The 17,721-nt window shown below is 41.5% G+C and overlaps 2 protein-coding genes across 4 annotated transcripts; both read right to left on the reverse strand.

Annotated features, from left to right (window-relative positions):
• Nucleotides 1–697: 697 nt before the first annotated feature.
• On the reverse strand, nucleotides 698–9,420 carry ercc2 (excision repair cross-complementation group 2). The gene is made up of 23 exons (XM_018742880.1): nucleotides 9,376–9,420; nucleotides 8,871–8,970; nucleotides 7,981–8,058; nucleotides 7,599–7,661; nucleotides 7,327–7,440; nucleotides 6,993–7,109; nucleotides 6,636–6,752; nucleotides 6,057–6,180; nucleotides 5,850–5,946; nucleotides 5,617–5,750; nucleotides 5,253–5,421; nucleotides 4,746–4,864; nucleotides 4,576–4,645; nucleotides 3,967–4,036; nucleotides 3,301–3,402; nucleotides 3,100–3,163; nucleotides 2,803–2,924; nucleotides 2,327–2,419; nucleotides 2,023–2,095; nucleotides 1,779–1,849; nucleotides 1,383–1,526; nucleotides 1,086–1,229; nucleotides 698–945 (listed from the first exon to the last, which is right to left on the reverse strand). Exons 1-23 carry the CDS (start codon nucleotides 9,378–9,380, stop codon nucleotides 853–855), a joined length of 2,283 nt encoding a protein of 760 aa, XP_018598396.1. The 5' UTR covers nucleotides 9,381–9,420; the 3' UTR covers nucleotides 698–852.
• A 1,402-nt stretch (nucleotides 9,421–10,822) lies between these two features.
• Nucleotides 10,823–17,504, reverse strand: LOC108928627 (cdc42 effector protein 2). 3 transcript variants are annotated; one of them, XM_018742640.2, is made up of 2 exons: nucleotides 17,267–17,504; nucleotides 10,823–13,283 (listed from the first exon to the last, which is right to left on the reverse strand). In XM_018742640.2, exon 2 carries the CDS (start codon nucleotides 12,864–12,866, stop codon nucleotides 12,027–12,029), a length of 840 nt encoding a protein of 279 aa, XP_018598156.1. In that variant the 5' UTR covers nucleotides 12,867–13,283; nucleotides 17,267–17,504; the 3' UTR covers nucleotides 10,823–12,026. The 3 variants fall into 3 exon arrangements, with proteins under 3 accessions (XP_018598156.1, XP_018598157.1, XP_018598158.1); XM_018742641.2 differs by having other exon boundaries at nucleotides 17,474–17,497; XM_018742642.2 differs by having other exon boundaries at nucleotides 17,452–17,474.
• Nucleotides 17,505–17,721: the final 217 nt, after the last annotated feature.

Genomic DNA, 17,721 nt, shown 5'->3' on the forward strand with positions numbered 1-17,721 from the left:
TCAGCACTTGAAGTTTGTTTCCCTCATTCATCCAGAATCAGTAAAAATTTAAATATAAGGGAACACTTTTCAGAGTGAAACATTGCATGTGAACATCAGTTTGAACTGATGTAGTTCTTTGCATTTCCGCTGATCTAGGTCCACATTCTAAAAATCCTCTTTTTATTGCCCGTTACCCTATATAGAGCAGTTTTATCTAACACTAATAGAATTTAGGGAACTGACAACTGTATATTTGTTTGCTTAAAGTGAAAATATTATTTCTGACTAGAATTAAGCCTTGAGTATTAAGGGAATCTCAGTTTTTGCTGTTATAGTGCAGTAATAACTTTTTCCATTATAAACCAGTTTTCATGTGTCAAAACTGCTGTTTCATTTAGTCTCTTAATTTTCTTGCATACTTCATTTAGAATTTTGCATTCAGCCTGTATTGCTGTATAGGGGTATGTTACAAAGATGTGTAGGATTATGTGTTAAGATGTACTGTATTGAAGAAATCAAAAATAAAATAAGGTACTTATTTTGTAAATGTATTTTTGATGCTTGTGACATACAACCCTCAAAACACTAGTAAATACAAAACATTTTACTGTGGTTTTTGTATTTATATAACAAAGTAATTACATCATATGCAGGATGTATTTTACTGTTCCCTAATTGGGGACTGGATGTATAAACCCTTATTCCTACTTTACCCATTTTCAAGTATCAGTTTAGCAAATAAAATACAACTTAAACTCCTTTAAAATGAAAAATATACAATAGAATTACAGGTCCATTTTACATCTGCACAGCAGTCACTTGTAACAGATTTTTTTAGGCCTGACCAGGTGGATGTGCTGCATGAGCCACTCAGACCTGTTGGGCAATCTGAGCAATCCTCTGCAGCGTCTCCTCGGACTGCAGCTGATCCAGAGTGAGAAGAGACAAGCCCAGCTGGTCCTCCTACAGGGAGAAGAACATCCACCCATTACCCCACGATCCACTCGAAAACAGTACAAGGAAACCAATTTAATTAATTCCCTCATGGAAAGAACTGCAGATATTTTTTTACAGCTTTGGATACTGATGCTCGGGCAGTATACCCTTCTAAATGGTTGGGCCATCTGACGGAGGAAGTGTTTTGACAACTGTACAGTCTCATCGATGGTGAGGTTCAGGCTGCCATCAGAAATGTGCTCCTGGATCCAACGGGGAAGCTTCCCTCTCTTGTCTGCACGTGCATATCGCTGCATAAGGGAAAGGTGGAAACATTCATGTACAAGGACATACTACATGTATAAACACGCAGCGGAGTGTTAAAGGAGCTTATTCCACCTCTTCCACCCGTACGTACAACATCCATTAGTGTTTCCTGTACGTGTTTCCACATCAGTGCTCACTTTGTCTGCAAAGATCATCAGCCCGTAGTCTGTCTTGCCTCGGATGGCCCGACCCACACACTGTGCTGCATGGCGCATGGCGTCAAACGTCAGAAAGTCATTCTCCCGGATCTGGAACTGGTCCCGGAGATACTCCAGACGTGCCTGGCACAAAAAGCACAGTGAAGGTTATTCATTTCTGTCCAGTCTGGGTCTGTAACGTCTCTTCATGAAGAAAGCCATTACAAAATTACTTCCCCCCCCCCCCCCCCCCAAAAGCTGCTTGTTCACAGGATGGCTGTACGATGCCAGGGAACTCCAATAGTAAGAAAAAACATGGCTCAGCTAAGTCAAAAAAGGGGTTACACTTCTGTTAAAATTAATTAATTTTAAATGTCAAAGGTACACCATACTGACCTTGAGGATCCGGCTCTGTGTATAAACGTAAGGCACACCAAACATGATCACTGCACGTCCATAATGATGCACTACATAAGAATGAATTAAGTAAAAAATTTTTTAATTAGTGATGACATATTGAAATGTATATTATGAAATCACTTTAGAATTCAGTCACACTATTACCAAACATTAGGAAAGCCACAGGTTTCAGTAAGAAACAGACAAAATACATGTTTTTAGCCATGTCTTTGTAACTCACCAAAATCGATTCCCTCTGACACCTTGCCCCGGGCAACTGACAGCAGGATGGCCCCACGTCCATTCTCACAGGCCTGTACAGGTACACCATCATTAACAGCAAGACAAACCTACTGCTGGGGGCAGCATTCCTCAACCAAGAGAACAGCAAAACGCCCTTTCAGCAGCCCGACATTCAAAAATACCACAGCTGCTACAGGCCCAGAAGGACTGTCAGACATCACAGGATGAGGTTTGCCTTGCAATGAAAAAAAATGGAGGGTGGGGAGGGGGGAAAAAAAAAAAAAAAAAGGACCCACACTGACCTCCTGGTACTTCTCCAGTGCCATGCTGGTCTCAGCAGCATCTGGCGTCTCAATAAAAATGAGTTTGTTCCTCTGGATGTTCTCCAAGATGCCCTGAAATTGGCTATGCATGAGATCATGGAAACACAGCTCCCCACTGAAGTGACTGCGGTTTTTTTATTGTGTATTGTTTATACTACATTATACCCTTGACAAAGAAAAGAAGGAATAAGAACAGAACATTTCCAAAAGTTTGGTAGCAATTAAATATATTTCCAGATCTATATTTGTTGACAGTAACTTTGTCCAACTCACATTAACAACTTTAAAATGTAATGTTACTGCTTTGTTAAACATCTATAATTTAAATTGTTTGGTATTCAGTTGATTTTGATCTCTATTCTCTGCAACCCACTTCCAGCACCATTCCTTCATTTTTCCTCCTTCATGCATGAAGGGATCTTTTAGGGACTTCAGCACCACAGTCTTGTACACACCTGCTCATACCAGGAGGCCACAATATTCTCCATGTAGATGTAGCTGGTGAAGAAAGCAACGATGCCATCAGGCACAATGCCCGACAACTCCAACAGCAGGTTACCATAGTTACGGATGACAGCTGAAAGACATGGAACAGCTCTGAACAGATTTCTTTCTTCAGCCTACAGAAAAACGATTTTTTTAACTTGATAAATTCATAAATGTTTACAGTCAACCAATGGCAACCTCTCCATATACATGGAGAAATGATAAGAAAAGTTTAATGCTACTCAGAATTGTATACAAATTCTCACCAAAATCTTCCCGTGTCTCAAACTTGGAACTGATGGCCACCTGGTCGTTTCCTCTGCCAACAATCTAGAGAAAAGAAAGGCTGTTTTATCAATAACACACTCACGAGTGATATACTGATCCTGTGTCCCATCACTTCAGCATATTTTCCATGATCTCCACAGTATCATGCTGCTCTATGGAATTTCAAGCAGGCAACTCACCAGTGGGCACAAACAGGTGCGCGCTAGCGTCATGGTGAAGGAAGACATGGTAACCGGACGGAAGTCAAGAATGCGGGGGTAGATATCCAGCGGGGACAGTGTCTAAGGTAAGAGATATTGTGAAACTGTTAGACCCTGGAAAATAAATAAATTATTTCAGTCAATGTATGCAAGTTATACAACTGGAAAACAGCAAGTGCAGATGGTCCCCGACTTACAATGGGGTTACGTTTCGTGAAACCCATCAGAAGTTGAAATTACTGCAAGTCGAAAATGCATTTAATACACCTAATACACGCCTCTGCATGACAGACTGGGAGATGCAGATCGCCGTCACTGCCCAGCCTCATGAGAGGCTATTGCACCGCATATCGCTTGCCCGGGAAAAAAGTATGGTTTCTAGTGAGCGTCTATCACCAGCTCACCATCGTAAAGTCTAAAAGTCGTACATCAGGGACCACCTGTATTGCAAACTTCTCTAAACAGGCAATTAAATTAGTGTGAGCTACAGATAATATAAACAGTATCTTAGGAACTTTAACTTTAAGAAGGTTCCAGTCACTCAGCACGATTTAAGCAAACGGTGCTCAGCTGGCAGATCAATTTTCATTGAATCTCAGCCCAAAAATATTCTCACAAGAAGGACAAGGAGATGGGAGACATTACCCCTGATGTGATGATGACCGATTGGAACCGCTCAAACACCGGCTTGATGGCAATAGAGGGGTCCATACAGCTTAGGAAAGAAAAGCAGACAATGTGAAGGTTTAGAAATCCATTACAATCATATATGTTAGTAGTACGGTCTTCTGTAGTCATTAATATGACACAGGTATGTACTTTTTTTATGTTGATACACAACTTATTTGCACATAAGCAATAACACAGAAAAGACAAACTAAAGTAATTCAATTAAATAATGTTTTGCTTTACAGTTTTATGTTAATGGATCCAACTATATTAAATTAAAATCTTATATGTATAAATCTCTGGAGGGGAACTGCAACGCACTTAATCTAAATTGCTTCAGTATCAAATACTATAAATGGATAAAAGTGTAACACTACCCAGGCTGCACTGGCTACAGAATATGGAAAATATGCAAGTTAAAAAATGTTGCTTCACAGTTATAAACTTCTAAACACATAATAAAACAGTTGTTTGGGTAGTGTTCATTAAGGGTTACAGTTAGGGTTAGGGTTATTATACACACAATGTCCAAGGGAATTAAAATCAAACGGATACCAGACTGGCAACTGATGAGTACATTCCTACCTGAAATGCAGCACAGGGTTAGCAATGGTGGGTGTCTTGTCTTCAAAAGGCTCAATGATAATAGTGAAACCTGCCGACCCAGTCAGTTGTTCAATAAATTTCAGCTCAAAAAGATAACAGGAATTACACAAAACTGAAACACCCCCCAAGAAATTCAGACAGAGACCAACCTTTACTATATGTGCTGACCAGAGTGGCAAAATGTGAGATGAGCGTGATGGGCGAGAAGTCTGCAATGTCGGTGATCTCAAGGGTACGCAACAAAGAGCGCAGCCTCTCTGCGCAGAATCTGGAGATGCAGCATTAGAAAAAGAGAACACTCACAGTTTGTGGATCATACAAACTCCACAGACTTCAGTTCCCCACATGCAACAAGCAGACACTGTAACCCATGCCTGATTTCATTTAATCTGTACAGTCATATATGATACATCAACATTAGATTTCACACCATACAGGCCAGCAAAATGACAATACATCACATTAGATTAAGATCAGATTCGTCTTAAACATGTCCAGTTATCCAGGTATGTAATGTTTCATGAAGTCTAAAAATATATAATTTAAACTCAAATGCATAATATGATTTCACTGAAAGGCTGTGTTGAGCAGCTGCTCACGCAGCCCTAACGGACAAGCAAAATTTTAGCTAAAGAACAAGTCTATGAGATCTTTACCGAAGTGGCTTGCGGTCAATGCAGACTTTCTCATAGATGTCTTTGAGAAACTGGGGCGAGCTCTCCTGCACCACATGCTGGATCCGGAGCCGGGACTTGAGGTATTCCAGCAAACGCTTCATGAAGCCCACAAAATGCTCTGCTGTGCGGATGCTGCCAGGCACAGCTTCTGCATATAGAGACAGAGGCAGAGAAAGAAAACTAGTTTATGGGGCATCAAATCAGCAGACAATGAAAAGATTATGGTATCCTGCACTACTATAAAGGGCTCTACAAAGACAAGCAAATACAAATAACAAATGGAATGAAAAGAATGCCTGAATGTGCATTTCAATATTGCAATACATACACCAAGTTCACTAACCTTGAAGAATTTCATCAGGTAACACAGGATTAGAGAGGTATATATCCGTTTCCCGGGCAACATTAGCTTCCTTCAGCCCTTCAACTAATCTTCTGTATTCTTCTTTCAGTTTCGCAGCATCAATTTCCTTTATTCTGAGAGCAAGCGACAAGCAGAGATTATATATTATACTCCATGCACACGGTGAAGTCTGTTTACCCAGTAAAAACATAAGACTGCATAATTAATCATACCTCTGAATAGTGTTCTGCAATGTTTCAACATTGGCCTGACTGCGGTCAAGGGTTCTTCTTGTGAGGTTCACGCTCATGGAGTCAATGCAAACATTATCTGTAAATTATGATACAGGATAGGAAGTTAAATGGTTTTAATTAATGTAAAAACATCAGGCTAATATACAGAGGAAAAACAGTAAGCATCTCATTGAGTTGTGACCTTACCAATGTTGTGCGCCTCATCAAAAACCACAACCGATTTCTTGGCAAGCTCTTTGGACACAAGATCAGCAATCTTTGGATCCAAGAGGTAGTGGTAACTATAGACTACTATATTAGCATGAAGAATCTATGTATGTGAGAAACAAAGAGATTTTAGGTAAGGAAGTGTCCAAAAACTTCTGCTTAGTTTGATATAATTGCATAGATTACAAAGAAACCGTGACTCACTAATAGTCTTTCAGAGAAATAGAATATAACATACATACAAATATAAAATTAAATAACGAAGGACTGTGAGCATCCATCTGCATCAAAAAAAAAAAAAACCACTATACAACACTACTACTCAGAGAGCATAAAATTAATGCACCCTCCTCCTATCAGGGATGCAAATTTAAGTTCTGAAAGAATCATTAAAACTCACGCTTTTTGCAGAAAAATTTTAGTATCCTTACCAAAAGACCTGGAAAAATCCGCTGTCCATAGAACTACTCCACACAGCTGTCCTAAAATTTTGTCTACCATCATAAAAAAAAAAACTTTATTTCAAGTATTGGAAATTTAATGAAAGGTGATCCCTACAGAATATCTTGCCAAGTAGTACGGACACCAGCCTTTTCTCCGACCAAAGGCCTTCAAGTCATCCAAGTTGTAGATACCAGGGGGGATAGGAACTTGCCTACCCAGGGCATCAAATTCCTGAAGGAATGAGAGGTCGAGGAATAAGAGCAAGTAAAATAAAACAAAGAAAACAGTAAGCTGAAAAACAGAGACATGAAGTGTGGCTGTAATATAACAGGAGAAACCAAACTTCCTTATGGAAAAAGGAAGCACACAACGGCACAGACTGCTACGCTCTAATGTATAGTACAGTATAAGGTACAGTTGCCGCCTTTAACATTCCTCTACGTCCTCCTTCCTTATGTCCACTCCGTTTACCTCAAAGAAGTGACAGATCGGCTGGCTTGGATTGCTATGGCGCTGTGCACGGATATATGACGCTGTTAGGCTGTGGCACTTTCCATCCACCTCCTTTCCAAAGCGCAGAGAGCTAACCTAAATTCAAACCATCTTGTTAGTATAACAGCTGAGAAGCATCTCAAATACCTACAATACATACACATAGAAATGCTGAATCCTCAGTACTCTGAGGAGCTCAACCTTCACTTATTCCTTCAGATGTTCACAAGATGCTCACTAGATTAGTAAACCTAGTTCAAAAAAAAACTTCATGTATACAAGGGTTTTTTTTAAAGAAAGAACAGCAGCCTACCTCTGGATGCACACAAAGATTTTTGCGGGAGGAAAGAGCCAATGCAAGGAGTTTGTTTGTTTCACCAGTCTCCTTGGCATAGAACTCCATCAGTTTTCGCAGTTCTTCCACAACCTATCAAAGGGGAAAATGTGAAAAGGACACACTGTCTTAGAAAAAAGGAATGACATATAAAATCAAGGGAAGATATATTTGATTTTTTCAGAAAGAGTGGTCAAAGATTTATTATTAAAGATTAAGGGTTCTGATGGAGGGACAGAGATGTCTCCTACCTTCTCTATCTCAGGCACAGTCCGGGAGCAGTATATCAGCTTGGTCACTTCTAGGGGGTAAGCCTGTGGTACAAAGAGAAAAAGAGCATTTCAGTGTCTCTCATAATGCGATAGAAATACTATTTTGTTTAGAACCATCTAAATGTTATTTTAGGAACAGTTTCTGCATCACTCAGAAACACGTGAGGATAAAACTTGTTTCTCCCTTGGTCATGTTCAACAGCAGGGCTAAAAACTGGCGGTCAGATATAAATAATCATGCTTTCTGCTGTCTTCTGTGTGGTTTCTGTTTGACCTTTTCAAAGAGCGAATGACTGAAAAAACACTTCACACAAAGCGAACCGGTGATGGATACGAAAAGGAGGAGACTGAAAATACACACCCGCTGATAGGCCACGATGAGGGACAGGAGTGAGATGGTCTTCCCTGTCCCTGAGGGCATTTCCAGAACTCCATGGCCCTGGAAAAGTCAAAGTCAACTTGTACAATGCACAGGTCACTTTCAGTAAATAACACACTCAAAACAGTTACGAACTTATTATTGCTCCTGTAGCTATACATCTAGTGTCTCTAGTGCCCAGGATCTGTTTAATTGGGGTGGCACAGCAAGTAGTGTTGCTGTCTCACAGTGCCTGGGTGGTGCGAGAGGATGTGGGTTCAATCCCTGCTCGGCCTGTGTAGAGTTTGCATGTTCGCCCCACATCTGCGTGGGTTTCCTCCAGGTGCTCTGGTTTCCTCCCACAGTCCAAAGACATGCTGCTCAGGTTCACCCAGAACGTGTGTGTTCCACTGATGTATGGATGAGTGAGCCATTGTAAGTAGTGTACCTAGCAGTGTAAGTCACCTTGGTGAATAAGGTGTGTGGGCTGATAACACTCCATAGTGTTCACTGGAAGGTGTTTTGGAGAAAAGCATCTGCTAATTAAGTAAATGTAAACTGTTCAAATTACAGTTAAATTACTTGTCCTGTATAGCCTTTATTGTATGTATATATTTACATGTACAGTTAATCTTTCAATAGCATTGTGCACATTTGTCTGCGTATATCATGATATTGTCGCCAGATTCTGGCCTGTCAGTGTCTACTGCACTTCCTTGTCTTGTTTCTGAGCTCATCTGTTGTATTCATCTCTTTTTTTTTTTTTTCTTTTTTTCTTTTTACAAACTGCACCGAGGTCCAAAGAGCATTTAAAAAAGGTGTGAAATCAAATGTCAGGCATCTGCACACCACACACACGTGACGTGCGGTCTGGCAGCCAATTCTTCAGGCACCTTCGCATCGAGGGTCCTCTTGAGCTCCTGCATGTACGAGTACTGCTCCGGGTAGATGTAGTCGTAGGGGAAATAGACGAGCAGCCCTTCGATGTTGAGCCTCGGGAATCAATCGGACAGAGAGAGTGTCAGAGTGACAGAGAGCTTCGCGAGACGAGTGAGAAACTGGGCAAAACAAGTGGCTTCTGCTCCAGAAGTGGGCAGTCAGTGAACCATCGGCTGGACTCTTTTCGGACCCAGCGGCGACATGATGAATGATGAATGATGATACCGGCGTTACAGCGAAAGTGACGTCAGACGTGTAAGTACAGTACAGTAGTGTCTGACTTAAGTTATTGACTGCAGGTACAGAACCGCTCGTTGTTTGCCTTCACCGGATGGGTTCATAATAATAATAATAATAATAGTAGTAATAATATTAATAACAATAGCAGTATTAATTATAGTTACAACGTCACTCGTCACACAACTCGTCGTGCTTCACTCTCTTCGCTAGGCTACTTACTTCATAATTACTGCCGGTGTTGTTGCTCAAGTCGACTTCTGCTGTATGGTCAGTATGGTTATCCGAAAATGTTGTTGTTTTTTTTTTTTTTTTTTAATCATATCCAGAGTAACTTACATTTCGTATTTTTATTGCGTTACCTCACATTATTACTTCACCGGTGAAGTATGTGTTCTGCACAGTACCCTGTGTATTATTTCACCCTATTTTTTTCCGATTGGTTGTTGAACTGCAAACTTCCTTTCTCTGAGGAGTCTGACTTGCTAGAGGACCTGTCTGTCTTGTAGATCGTCAGCGGAAGTACCGCCCTTTTTAGAGTTGCGCTAGACCTAAATAATCAAGTCCCGAAAGGATTTGAATGCCAGAACACCTCCGCGCCAGGCACTGTACTGTATTTAAAAATATCAATATTAAAAGCCGGTGAAGCTAAATTATGAAGGGGTTGCAGGGAAAACCATTATAAAAATCGTATTATGTTAATCAAATCGATTTCCCTTCGTAGTCTGTATTTTTTTATATAGATAGATTTACACCCGCATTTCTAGTTTCCTACAATGAATTATTTTCTCACTGACTGTTAGTGTTTTTATTAAGGACTTTGTTTTGTGTATCTAAGCGGTACAGTGGCACAGAGAATAGCGCTGCTGTCTCACATCCCCCTAGGAGGTGTGCGAGGACGTGGGTTTGATCCCCTCTCACTCTGTGTGGAGTTTGCATGTTCTCCCTGTGTGTGCGTAGGTTTCCTCCGGGTGCTCTGGTTTCCGCCCACAGTCCAAAGACATGCTGTTCAGGTTCCCCCATAGTGTGTGAGTGACAGAGAGAGTGTGTTCCACTGATGTATGGATGAATGACCCACTGTAAGTAGTGTATCTAGCAGTGTAAGTCACCACGGTGAATAAGGTGTGTGGGCTGATAACACTACATAGAGTTGCTGTGGAGAAAAGTGTTTGCTAAATAAATAAATGTAAAGCACAATTGTTGGTAAGGAAACAAAATTATAAAGCCATTAGCCTGCAGATATTCTCCCACTGATTAACATGAAGTACCACTCGCACTCCTGTCTGCATTTGCAAAATCATGTTTTCATGGATTGGCCACCTTAAATGGTGTCATTTAAATTCCTTCATTTAAGCACATGTCAGTAATCTAACCGTGAAGCCCACTATACCCCCTGTTCTTTATATAGACAAGTATGTTTTAATCCAGTTTTTGAAAGTCAAGATTGCTGATGCCAACTTAAGTGGCTTTGAAAGTTCTTCAGCAGAACTTTGCGTTAGTTTCACTATTGCGTGTTGTCTGTTAATGTTTCTTTTTTTCATATTCATGCTATTTCGAGCCAGCCAAGTATGGAGGACAATATCTGAATTTCAAGGAAAAAGTACATAGTTTTCACGTTTTATTTTTTATTGCAGTATTTCAATTACAACATGATAAAATGTTTTAATTTATACAGCAAAAGTGGATCATTCCTGTTTACTACAGACACTTTTTCTCAAAAATTGCTAATTGTTTGTGTACTGCATTATTACATTATTTTCTCAGGCGTATGTTGCTAAATGTAAAAATAGGACCATAAATAGTAGTCTTTTATCAGCCATACAATACATACCATGTCAGTGAAGAATACCTTGAAGTGATTCATTTCCTTCCGATGTGAATATTTGTCATTCAAGTTTAGAAAACAGAAGAGACGAGACGAGACAATTCTGGCGAGCAATCTTCATCATCTGACCATTAGAAATGGTTTTGCTTTCTGTTGTACAAATTAAATATTTTATGTAACAATACGGAAATAAAGCCAAATTACTGATTTTATGCTAGACTTTGAGAAAAAGCACGAGCTCTAAGCAGATCTTCTAGCATTTCTTGCTTTGTTCCACTATTGTTTTAGGTCCAAATGTTAATGTCATCAATCAACAAATATTTTCTGTCCTTATTTGCTGCCAACTTTTGGCATTTTGGAATCAGCAGCAATTTAAACATTAATAAATTTTATACCATATAAAAATTAAGAGTGTTGTGAAGTTTTGAAAAGGTTTACTACTCCTCAGATATAAATATATAAGCAAATGCAAAAAACAGCTTATCTGGTGTTATTGTATATCAGTTTTACTACTTATTCAGTCTTGTTCATATGGTAACTTGCACTCAATACTTTATCATACCCTTTAACCACTACATGGCAAGCCTGTTATGGTACTGTAAATAAGTATCTGATTATTGTTTTTTTCTGTAGTAATTAATGATACAAATCTACAATAGCAGTTACATACAATATTTACAGCGTTTCTGTTTTAATTAGAAGTGGTCCATATTCTTACAAGTTTGCTTTAAGAAAAAAAAAAAAACAGTACAGTCTTAGGGTCCACTTGGAAAACCTTTGTGCCATCATGTTGAACTTAAGTTAGTTGAAATCATGGTGCTTTACATCACTGGAATGTTACAATGCTTGAGAATAGATCAAGAAGTAGTTACATTTTCAGTATATGTCTTGACTAAAAAAATAAAGATCTGGAAAACTAAGAACTGATATAAGGACTGTTCCAAAAATAAATCTGTAGTTTTTAAATTTTGTACACTAATTCAGTTTAAATAAATACGGTGGCAAACATTGACTCATCACTGCAGCCTACGCTATTCTCCCCACCATCTCACAGTTCACAGCCCTCCTCTGGAGTTTTGTAACGGTCCATGATTCTGAGCACATCCTCCAGGATGGAAGGACCTAAATCTATATCTAGGCCCACAAGGGATTCCGAGTTGGAGACACCTGGTGACTCGCTACGCTCACTGTGCAGGTCTTCATTACTCAGCCCAGCATCAGAGTCCAGGCTGAGTCCCCGGTGGGGATCCAGGGGCAAGCAGCCATCCAGCATGGAGTCCTCAGAAGAGGCCTCCGAGAAGGAACCAGTCGATGGCACCAGGTGCCTGAAAACAGGGATGGACATAGAGTAGCTGAAGTCACGGCAAGGCTCTTCGTGGCAGCCTCCCCGCTGCCCACTCTCCTCAGAGACAGACATGGAACGCTGTTGCTGCTGTGGCTGATGTTGCTGTTGTGGCTGTTGCTGGGAAAGTGGAGGGCTGTCTTCAAGGTGCAAGCGTGGGGGCTTGGGCGGAGCCTGCTCAGGAGCCACAAAAACTGGCATGGAAATGGTACTCTTCAGAAGGGTTGCGCTGGAGTGAGGATGCCTGTGATGGTACTGGTGGTGAACGGTCTTGCCGTCTACAGGAAAAGCCTCATCCAACTTTCGCTCTATGCTGTGGGACCGGGAGTGGGGCCGCTTCAGTGCTGGCAGCATGTCTAGCTTGCCCTGCAGGAAGCCCACATCCCCAAACATATCTCCTTCGCCCTCTGGTCCCACATGGGCACTGTGGCGAAAATCCCCCAGTGGGGGACTTATCATGTCACTTGACAGAACATCACGCAGCTTCAGCTTCTTGCCCCTCTTGGGAGTGGAGGTCTTCAGGTACATGGGTGTCTTGGCAGGCATGTTGTTACCCAGAATTCAGTGATTCAGGCGTTTGTGTCGCTGCCGTCTCTCTTGAGGGGAGGGGTTATCCTACAGTCAACCCGAGCATTGGCTGGGCTTTGAATTCCTCTCCTTAAAACAAATACCGGTGCAAACAAAGATAGCGCTGAGAAAAAGACTTCTTACCGTCTCTTTTCTATCACTTGCCTAACCTGCAGGTAAGCCTCTTAACTACCGGGCAGGCATGTGTTGTCGAGAACAAAATACTTTGACCTTCAGAGCTCATGAAGGCACCACTTTAATGGAAGATGTCCTTCAAAAACAACTGCTGCAGAATTTCCCTAGCACTTTTTAAGAGCTGTTTTAAACCTGTTCTTCTCTTTTGGTTGGAAATCAGGGTTAGTATGTATGTAGTTTTTCAACACTTGTTCTTGAGCCCTATGGAAGAAGAAGAAAAAAATTCAATACCATACAGGTTACACATACCAAAATCCTCTGCAGTAATGCCATAGGTTCAGTATGATTTGCTAAGTAATTACAAGTCTTAAAAATACTTAGGTAGTCATGTAGTCTTTTAAAAAAAAAAAAAGAAAAAAAGCTTCAGTTGCTTGGTCCTTTGAGAGAAACAGCAAAATGCTGCTCCTCAAATTAACCGTAATATTACCATGTGACCTAATGTTGTTGCCCTTACAGTCACACCAACATACATCCATTTGAGTTAAGAGATTTGACTTTACAAGGAGTTTCATTTAATACCACTACTTCAGCTTATAGGGCCTCAAAAAATATCTTTCTGACCCACTTGTCTCCTGACCTCTTAAGAGCTACATAAATGTGTGTAAATTTGCATCACAGCATGTCGTAAACATATTCATATTTCCTATTTTGCTTGGCACTATTTTCAGCTTCTTGTGTAATGTATACCTCCGACAACAATAGTATCACTTTGGTCATGTGTCTACATCTAAACCTCTTTGTCTGCAGTGAAATGCATTTTTGTACACCTCAAGTATTATGTCAAAGTGATAGATGTAAATGTACAGAAAAGATGTTGTGTCACAGACCTCAGGAGACAGGCTCCAAATCAATGACAGGAGTCCACCAGTTGACTGAGATGGTAACCACAGAATCTGTGCTTCTGTTTACCTGACTTTTCAAGTTTGCTGTGCCCTGTATTTCCTAGTACACCGTGTTCCCTGTAGCACGCCGAGGCGGCCCGGGGAGGGGGCAGAGACGGTGGCAAAGTAGCCATAGCTGGGGCTGATTACACTCCCTATTTCTTCCCCGGTGCCCAGCAGTAGAGAGAAGAGACTGAGGAGGAGAACGAGAGAGACGAACCCGAGCTCGAACCCGATCCCAGAGACAACTCTCCCAGCCCTCCTGACCCGCACGAAACCTCATCCTACCTGATCCCTGGTCCCCCTTTTCCATCCTCTTCCTTCTCCCCATTCTAAGGGCAAATAAAAGCCTTCATCATCAGGCAACTGCACCTCTCGTCTCCTGCTTCGTCTCTTACAATCCCTTTCCTTGTTTTTGTGTTTACTTTGATATCTTATTATAGGTACCGTAAATAAACTCCATACTTCAGTCCATCAGAAAACCCCAACCCTGTATTTGTGACATTAAAAGCACCAGTGTCGACTGATGTACATTTCCGAACAGCTGGAAACTATCAGCAGCATCTATTAAAATTATGTACAAAACTTAATTTGTCATTTTATTAAATATTTCAGGAGCTCAGATTTTCCTTATTTAAGCATCATTCGGCGCCATTTTCGGAAATGTTTCAGTTTTGCAGGGGCAGTCTAGTAAAGCTTCAGTTTGTAAATCCTGTTTCAAAATTACGTTATGTCACTGTTACCACTAAGTCACTATTATTATTATACAATACCTTTGTTCTAAGCAGTTTACAACGTTAGGCGATTATACTGCATCGCTTCTGGGGTAAATACCTTCATCGGAGGTTCTACAGCAGAAGAGGCATTTTGAACCCAGGTCCTTCAGCCGTGATGTTTCTAATCACTATGCCGTCCCCTGCCTCACAGTATCACTCATCCACCCATTGCCAGTAACGGCTTTTAAAATGTGTGCTCGCAGCGAACCCTAACCTCAAACATAAACACACAAAAATACTCTATAAAACTTTCTACGGACTACTTTAACCCCAGTCGTTGGCCGATTTCTGTGCAATACTCCTCATCTTTATGTCACTGTCAGCTTTGTTTATCAGCCCAACTGCGGCCTCCATGGTAACCGGATGCGTTTTATTCTGGATCTATGACAATCCCCAAGAGATCGGAGCGCTGCAGACACGAGCTGTAAGCGACCCTACGATTCTCTTTGGGTGCGTTTTACTGACATCTATCGGCCGAGCCGGTAAATACAGCTTGTGTTCCCTCCGCAAATGTGAAGACTCGCGTTGAAACGTGAAGAATGTATTCAGGTTTTGGGCCAACGCTTCACATACTCAGAGTGAGCAGTATTTGTGTAGTATTGCAAATTTTAAATTTTCAAAAAATAGCTTTACTGTTCATGGCGTGAGGAGCAAGTGCACTAAAGAATCAAATGTAATAAAGACAAACAAAATGCAAATAAATCATAATTGTCTGGGAACGCCTGTTACATTTAGCTGATGCTTTTCTCCAAAGCAACTTACAGTGAGTGTTGAGGTTACTATTACTTACCCCTTTATACAGCTGGGTAATTTTACTGGAGCAATTTGGGGGAAGTACCTTGCTCAAGGGTAGGGGATGCAGTGGGTTTGAGTCCCGCTTGGGGTGCTTTATGACGGACTGGTGTCCTATTCTGGGTGTGTCCCCTCTGGCCTTACGCCGTGTGAGGCTCCAGTTCCCCCTGTCCTGTATGGGGTGAGTGGTTCAGACGGACCTTGCTCAAGGGTATTACAGCCACACAGGTGTGGCTCGAACTTGCGACTTTCGGGGCCAAAGGCAACCACTCTAACCACTACGTTACAGCCACCCTCCTGCATATCATTAACTGCAAAGCATATGAAGCTTACTGTGAAATAAGTTCTGCCAGACATATTAAAGACTTGTACCTAGGCTAATTTCGTTTTTTTTCCCCCTGATGAACATTGATTGATGTTCATCTGTTTGCAATTTAATGCTCAGCCATGAGATTGTTAAATGGAGGAAAATGAAGGGACCAGTGTTTTATAACGTGACAGCAGTGCAATCCCAAAACTTCTCAAACTCGTCTGGCAAACGAATTCGGAATTGCCTTCGCTGTCGGTCACTCTGTTTATCGGCGTCTCTCCGGCTCGAGCGGGCAGCGCTGCTGTTCACGTGGAGTTGAAAGAAGCCCTGTATGGCTGTCATTGTGCCGGATGCCCCTTTAATCCCCGCTTGCTCTCTTCCTCATTGAAAGGCTCTGTTATTCCTCAGGGGAACCTATTTATGGCAACTGACTTACCCACTAATGCTCTCACAGGAGGAATTAAATCAAAGTGACACGCGAACCGCGGCTCGCAGTTTTGATCGATTGCGTCACAAGCTGCAACGTGAACATCTGCTTTTTGAATATTTTGCGTACAGAAAGCGCTCGTTTTTCCGTGAGCCTTTAACGGGCTGTTTCAGTGCCACGCACTTCTTAATGGGTTACACATACTTGAGGATCCCGACTGATTTTTGTTATTTAAGTGCGTATTTTAAAATTCCCCCAGTATCCCGACTATACAAATGAGAAATGACGTGGTGGTGGTGTTTAGTCGCGTTTTTTTTATTATTATTATAAAAAATCACTATTGCAACAGGTAGCTTTCTCCAAAACTCCACAAACAGACATCTGCTTCTCTGACAAAACATCTGACTTCTCCCAGAGCCATTAAAGTCTCTTTTAGACTACAGCAACCTCTAATATTTGCGATTTTACCCACTGAAATAAATTGCATTACATAAATGGCCTTTCATGCCCGACTTTATTTGCAAATGCTTCTAGCTTTGCCACGACCCACCTATAAAACGTTGAGCCCGCGTCACATGTGGGCTTTATTTTATTGTTTTCTCACTCAATCCCAGCCTTTTCCGCAGTAACAATTAAGTTTTAAAAACAAAGACAGACAGAAGGGAAAAACAGCTCATTGACGTCGCCTGTCTGCCGAACGCACAACTTTCTTTCCACGTGGAATCTGTCTTTGGTCTCTAGACAAAATAGTGGCTGCTCCGTTCGACATGAACGAGAACAATAAAGCTAAGTAATTAAATCAAAACCGTAAACCATAAATGCAGACTCGTATTTCCAGCCCAAATGAACCATGAAAGCGTTCGGCACGTTCCCCCCCCCCAAACCCAAGCACTGCGGCCCGGCTCCCGCCTCCCTCATCCCGGCTTATAAGCCCCACAACAAGTGTTTGAGCCCCGGAGCTCCGCGTCTTCGCCGGTGGCGTTTTTGAAAAGTCGTACCAGTCCAGAGTTCATCGGTCCGACCCTTGTTAAGTGGCTCCAACCAGTCGGTGGCCGATTTTCCGGGAACATCCCTTATCTTATGTAACGCAGTTAGTCTCGGAGATCATCCTATTTGTCGCCGAGTTACCGCTAAACGTAACGGTGCTGTTTGGAGCCCAGCGTCCGCCCTCGTCTACACTCACCTCGCCCGGCCTTTTCACTCACCAGCCGCGGCACTTCTCCGCTCCGCTCCTCTCCTCTCGGGTGTTTTTCCGAGGACCGGACACGAATTTCCCTAATCATCATGTGTTAAGATCATTGATTGTATGCCACCAGCGTTTACTTTTTCTACATTTATATTCATAAATTATCATTCGGAATTCACACTCGTCTCTTCACATATCATCATGCAAATGAAAACACTTATAAATAACATTATTTGGAAGTAATTTACGGAGATGACGCGAGTTGAA

The sequence above is a fragment of the Scleropages formosus genome, chromosome 10, assembly GCF_900964775.1.
Source record: "Scleropages formosus chromosome 10, fSclFor1.1, whole genome shotgun sequence".
Taxonomy (NCBI): domain Eukaryota; kingdom Metazoa; phylum Chordata; class Actinopteri; order Osteoglossiformes; family Osteoglossidae; genus Scleropages; species Scleropages formosus.

Excerpts from the sequence above, each read along its gene's own strand:
- LOC108928627 (XM_018742640.2), bottom strand. The coding sequence starts at position 12,866 with ATGCCTGCCAAGACACCCATGTACCTGAAGACCTCCACTCCCAAGAGG.
- ercc2 (XM_018742880.1), bottom strand. Across the intron at positions 5,947-6,056 it reads TGATGAGGCGCACAACATTG|ATAATGTTTGCATTGACTCC; the intron begins GTAAGGTCACAA and ends CATAATTTACAG. Across the intron at positions 1,850-2,022 it reads GTCAGAGGGAATCGATTTTG|TGCATCATTATGGACGTGCA; the intron begins GTGAGTTACAAA and ends ATTCTTATGTAG.